We start from the raw sequence: 6485 nt of genomic DNA, 5'->3' as shown, positions 1-6485 counted from the left end.
TGGGTAGCTGCAATTCATTTTGGAGTATGATGCAGGTCCGAATTTGTATGGGGAACTATCAAAAACGAGCTAGGGTGAAAACCAGTGGCACGACCCCTAATTTCGGGGATTTTTTCCTGGGTCTTCTCAGGTTTTTTTCATCCATTTTAATTCCTTCGCAGTTAAAGATTCGGACTAAAGGGTTTTAAAAAGGTGTTCTTCTTTTGTAAATTTGTTCATGTATATTCTTTCATGCTTGTACATATTTAACTATCTAGCATTTTGCTAGTAGTTGTTTATAAATAAAATCATCTCTCTGCCTTTAAAAAAAAAAAAAATTTCACAAAAAAGCCGAACCACGTACTGTACGAGGATAAGCTCTTGGTCATTACTCCCACAGTCCTACTCATTCGTAACAATATTACTACCTAGTACCTACATATTAATATTAAATTATCAATAGCCCATTGCATATTTGCATCATTGTAAGGTAATTACATATTAAATATAATCATTAATTTTTCTGGAAACGACTCTTTTTTCAATTTCAGTAAACAAACTTAATTTCCTTCCGATCATTGGACTGCTTACATCTGAAATTTACAAATTTTATCCAGACCATGCCAAAGACAAAGCAACGGGCCACCTTCGCTAACTTAATCATTCAGTAACCATCAATGACGATTTTAAAAACCATTCATGAGTAGTTTCAGAATGAATCCAAATTTGAAATTCTGGTAGTGTAGAATTTGCATATTCAGCGTGTTTAGTTTTTGCCTCTCAGGATATACCGATCATTTGAGATCCTTTCGTCTCTAAAGTTAATTTATTTTGCGAAATCTTACTTCTGAAAGTCGATACCAATTAAAAAACAGAGACATGTTAATCGTTTTTCACCAAAAACCATCCATTCTATGAATGATAGCATCATGATATGTATGTTATGCCCAAAAAGAATTTGTATTACTGTACATTAGATTAGATTATAGTAACATAATCTATTGAGATGTTACACATGAATAATAAATAGTAGTGAAACTATGTACAAATTAGCTACTTTCATGTAACAGCCTGCAAACTATTAAATTAGGTATCTACTTGATGAAACGTCAAGCATTGTTGCAGGTTTACTTTAAAAGGGAAAATACCTGATGCTCGGCCAATCCCACCCAACCGAGAAAAGTTTTTAAAACCTCCTTGAAGGAAGACCTGGTTAAAGCTTCCTGAGTCGATTGATATGAATCTGTACGTTTGCCTTTGACGTGAAGTATATTCTCTCCGATTTCCTTTTTAACGTCCTCTATAATCTTCATACTTACAGGATATCCCAGATTATCATCCAAGTAAAATGCAAACACGGCTTTGTCACCTGTAGTTGCAACCTCCGCCCGTGTAATGTTTAGACTGTTCTCACGCATGATGCGGGTGACATCAGATAACAACCCAACTCTGTCTTTTGTACGTATCTCGATCTTCAACCCCTGTATCAGGAGTATAATTGTGAAACTAGAACGAAAAAATGTACCCCCACATATATTGCACGAACGAAAAAATATACCCCCCACATACATTGCATGCTTAAACCCTAACTTTATAGAGGTTACAAAGGGTAGAAAAAAAAACTAGATAGCTATCAAGTAAAAAGTAACTAGATAAACTATATAATATAAACTATAACCAAGGAATTATAGAACTCCTAATTGGGATGGAGCAAGGATTTAGCCAAAGTACATCAAAATTTACCTAACCTATCACGTCTTGCTAATCTGCTATTGTGTGTATCATACTTACAAACAATCACTTTTTCGGGTAATCGTGGTAAGTTGGAGTCCATAGCCACACAAATTGAGGTTATGACCAGTTTTTTTTTTTTAATAGATATTGCATCCTTATCTATCAAATGGCATAGATCATTCAAAGTTAAGGAAATTGGTAAGCACTCATATAGGAGGGGCACAATTCAACACGTACGCTAGTGAAGTAAATGAATAAAAATATTATATTGAAATATTGCGCTTACAGCTTACCTTATAAACTCTTCTCTCTATTGCTGTTTCAAGATATTTTATCACTTTCTGTGTCTCTGTATCTGATTTGAACGGTGATCCATCGAGATGTTTGATCCAAAATTCCTACATATATGACAGAAACTATTTGAGTCGGAAGAAATCTAATATGTCAGTGATATCTTTCAATACACATATAAAGATGAATATGGCAAACCATGTATGCTTCTGGCCCATCAGCAAAAAAGTTCGATTGGAAAACACAATACTTGAGGTCTGTCAGTGTGCAAATGGTATCAAATAGAACCTTCGGCGTAATTTTGCACCGAATTCTGATGGCCGAGTAACCATTATCAGCCCAGCTAACAATATCTGCTTTTCGTCTTCTATAATCATCTAGTGTCAGCCCATCTTGGTAGTATCTATCAGCAAACATTATTTGGTGAAGTCTTCTGTCAAACCATGTACACCCATAAGAGAATGTAATCACAGCTTCCCTATTATCACGGCCTCCCTTAAGGACAATCAACAGAACTTTTTTGATCTTGGAGAGCTTCTCTGGTACAATGATGGGTGATTTTGTCTCCTTGTCACTTACATGCATCACGGCTGCAAGTCTAGTGTTGTGGGTCCATACTTCAGCACTCACTACATTACATTGCAAGTCGCTGAGTATAGCCGTTAGTTCTGATATCAACCCAGGTCTATCGTTTCCTATTAACTCAATAGTTGTGTGACCGGCTGGAATAGATCTCTCCTCACATTTCCTTCCCATGGGTGAGGTGGGACTTGAATATACAAGTAGAACCTGTACATACAGCATCACTATTTACAAAGTTCGTATACATTAAAAAAGAACAAGTGATATGTTGAATCCTGTTTACAGTTCTTTACTAAAAAACACGAACACAACTTGAAAATAGTGTACACTCTATGATTGCAACAGAAGCTACATTAGAATAACTAGTCATGAAACATGGAAATAAAATACCTTCTGTAAATTCTGTATTCTGTCTTTATCAGTGACTTTGTTCCCTTCTTGATCAATAACAAAGAAAACTGTAAGAAAGGGTAAAATCTTATGCTTCAAATCCAAGAATAATTATAGATACTTTGTTAATCTACATCAAGTTCAAAACACTATTTCGCATATAGTAAGAAATATTTTTGATGCACCTACGTAGAAATTATTCTGCAATCTTTTTATCGTTAAATTATATATTTTAAAGGACATTACTTGGAAAATATTAATTAGTTCGTTTAAGATGAATTTTTTCGTTTGCTCAAGAAGCCCGTCAAATTAAATGCTAGAAATAAACCTCAATGAAAACGGCCAGGGGGGTCAAGAGAAAAGAGCATATTATACCATCCATAAACCACAATCCATCAGAATCTCTGGAAGCTTTAGTAATTTTGAGATGAAAATCAGTCAGAACTTGGAGAAGTTCTAATAGCACTCCGGGTGTGCTAGTACTATAAACCTGCATAACCATGTAAAGGTGCACCAAGAAGTTACAAAATGGCCGACAAACAGAGAATGTTGCATATACACATGATGGCATATATTGAGAGTTTGAGTTATTAAAATTAGATATCCAGTAAAAACATTATACGAGGCAACACATGATACATCCATATCATTCCAGGTAGCCATTATCACTTATATACCTTTATGACAGTAGCATTTTCGCATGATTCATTATCTACCACTGCACTGAAAAAAATTGAGAAAATTATAAGTTATGGTGGCAAGTAGGTGTATATAACGAGAAGCTGTCTAAGACATGTGTCAATTATGAGCACATTTAACCAGTATTATGAACGAAATTACTCTTGACTTTAACGAGAACAGCTTGCTAAAAATGTTGAAATGGTATCGATACCTGGGTAGGTGCATTCTCATAGTCAGTTTGTCATACTCAGACAAGCTATTAGATATTCCAGACATCATACTGCTATTCGTAGACACACCAGCTTCTACTTGATTACTTTGCACATCAGCCGCAGCGAAACCCAAAGCCTTGTTTTCAGAAAATGATTTTGACTTTACAAAGTTCCTAGGTACTGTGGTGAGGTTTGACTCGGAGCTGGGAAACTGCAGAAAATCCATTTCAATCAGTATGAAGCATACACATGACTACCGTTTATTACCTCTTCAAGAACCAGAGATATAAGGTGAAGCAAGAAGATGAAAGTAGGAAAAACATAATGAAAGGATAGACATGCCTGTTTGACGTTATCACTTTTACCCGACCCACTCTCAACTGCATGTCTGTATAAATCAAAGGGTGAATTAATGTCAAAACATATTAGAACAAGAATACTGGATAAATAAAAGTGTGAACTAATGTCAAAATACTTGGATATGAAATACAGGGTACTGGATACAAGGATACCTGAGTGAGCCTGCATCTGAGTTTGAAGAGCTTGAACAGTCAACTGATAAATTTAATAACCAAACTTAGTGACAAAACATACCAAGGGAATCAAGTGTGAACAACTAGATTTTAGAACAACGTCACGTGATAAATCGCATTTTTAAATTATTGATTAACATGATACCAGAAGATCCTGTTCATGAATGATGTTTTCTTAGATCATGGCCCATAAAATCTTGAGAACTTATTTAATTATTATTCAGAAAAGTGAGAATCCGTTTTGAGAAGTAATTTACATCTCCCGCAAAATTACCGTAAAAGTAATTACCCTCTTGACCAGGATTCTCAATGAGTTCACGCGATATGATGTTCCATATTGACTGGAAATGTCTCCTTTCAGGGCTGCCCTTAAATTATAATCATCTTATCATATTTCAAAAATACAGAAGACAGCAAATTGATCTTGGTTAATAGGATTTATTTTTAATGTACAAACCAAAAGGTAATTACAAATACTCTAATAGAATAGGTCATGTTGGAAGGGCATGTGAAAGATTTGACTAGAAGTTCATTGATGCAATCTTCATAGGATAATCAGGTGGTAATAAGGGAAAGGAAATACAATATATAACCAACAGTCCAAACATCATTGGGTATACACACACCCACGCACAATATATTGGTGTTATAAAATTGTTTCTCACCTTGGCCAAAGTAAACTTTGATGAAATCATCTTCATCAGAAGAAGAATATTGGGGATTTTGTAATGCCAAAGCAGCTTCTAGCTTTGCCACAACTTCCACCATAGCAGGTCTTTTATTTGGACGCTCTTGCAAGCATTGCAGAGTGATGTCCTGAAAGATACGTAAGCCATCATCAGCTATTCTCCCCTTGAGACTACGGTCAATGACCCTATCCACATATCCGTCTCTTATGCATTGTGGAGCCCATGGTAATAGCTTCTTTGGCCTACCAGCCACTGCAAAATCTAATGACCGCTTACCACAGAGCACTTCCAGTAACACGACACCAAACGCATACACATCGGTCTTTGTTGATAGCTCTTTTGTCTTCCGATAGTGAGGATCCATATACCCAGGTGTACCTTTCACGCTAGCACTAATCGGAGTATCAGCGTGGTTGCTGAAATACTTCTTGCATAAACCAACATCTGATATTTTAGCTGCCCAATCCGCGTCTATCAGAATATTGGAGCTCTTCAAATCATGGTGAACAACTATTTGATTACTTCCTGTGCCAGTGTGAAGGTACTCCAATCCACGGCCAACACCTATGCATATCTTTAGACGTTGTTCCCAACACAGATCAGATGAATTCCGCTTTTTCTTGTATATATGATCAGCAAGCGTTCCATTTGGCATATACTCATACACAAGTATCATTTCCTTGGCATCTTGGTAATCGCAGTAGCCAATGAGAGATATGAGATGCGTGTGTCGGCTCTGTGACAGTAGCTCTACCTCTGTCCAAAACTCATTTGACCCCTGCTTGGAGTCAGAATTCCTTCTTTTCACAGCAACAGTTGTTGTTTTTCCTTGGATAGCAATTTTGGCTCTGTACACAATCCCAAAAGAGCCTTCACCAATGATCAAGTTAGTGGAGAAATTGTTTGTGGCGGATTTGATCTCATGAAGTGAAAATTTACGACATGAAGTCTCTGATACAGATGGTCTAGGCATGTTTAAGGTAGTTTGATAGCAAAAAGAATGCCCCGAGCATCATATATTATATAGGAATTGTGACCAGTAACTAGCTTTACAGGCTCAAATAACTTCCTTAATAAGTAATTGACCAAATATGTCACATTCAAACTTGCTAACAACTCTTGCAGGTGAAAAAGTCTTGACACATATACGAGGAAATGCCAAAGAAAAAAAGAGGTAACTTTGCAACAAATCTTGGAATAAGATATTCAAACTTAGTTCAAACAGCACAATCCAAATCCAATTTAAAATTAAAGTATACAACTATTATATATATTACTAATGAACATGTATATATATATATATATATATATATATATATCATAACTGACGCTTCAGAAACACAAAGGTGTGCATTTTTAAATTAAAAAATCATTTGGTTTGCTGACTTTCTTGC

General features: G+C 35.8%; 1 protein-coding gene across 1 annotated transcript; it reads right to left on the bottom strand.

The window, feature by feature from the left end:
* Positions 1 to 920: 920 nt before the first annotated feature.
* On the bottom strand, positions 921 to 6237 carry LOC122584787. Its single transcript, XM_043756846.1, has 10 exons — positions 5068 to 6237; positions 4382 to 4424; positions 4212 to 4257; positions 3869 to 4080; positions 3654 to 3699; positions 3352 to 3466; positions 2977 to 3044; positions 2203 to 2793; positions 2007 to 2111; positions 921 to 1460 (listed from the first exon to the last, which is right to left on the bottom strand). Exons 1-10 carry the CDS (start codon positions 6062 to 6064, stop codon positions 1107 to 1109), a joined length of 2577 nt encoding a protein of 858 aa, XP_043612781.1. The 5' UTR covers positions 6065 to 6237; the 3' UTR covers positions 921 to 1106.
* Between the last annotated feature and the right edge of the window lie 248 nt (positions 6238 to 6485).

The sequence above is a fragment of the Erigeron canadensis genome, chromosome 1, assembly GCF_010389155.1.
Source record: "Erigeron canadensis isolate Cc75 chromosome 1, C_canadensis_v1, whole genome shotgun sequence".
NCBI classification, from domain to species: Eukaryota; Viridiplantae; Streptophyta; class Magnoliopsida; order Asterales; family Asteraceae; genus Erigeron; species Erigeron canadensis.
Note: the sequence above shows the minus strand (reverse complement) of the source record. Positions and strands in the feature narration are given on the sequence as shown.

Coding starts and splice junctions, on each gene's coding strand:
- LOC122584787 (XM_043756846.1), bottom strand. CDS start 6,064: ATGCCTAGACCATCTGTATCAGAGACTTCATGTCGTAAATTTTCACTT. Junction 3,700..3,868: donor ATGAGAATGCACCTACCCAG/GTATCGATACCA, acceptor AATTTTTTTCAG/TGCAGTGGTAGATAATGAAT. Junction 3,045..3,351: donor TGGATTGTGGTTTATGGATG/GTATAATATGCT, acceptor CCTTTCTTACAG/TTTTCTTTGTTATTGATCAA.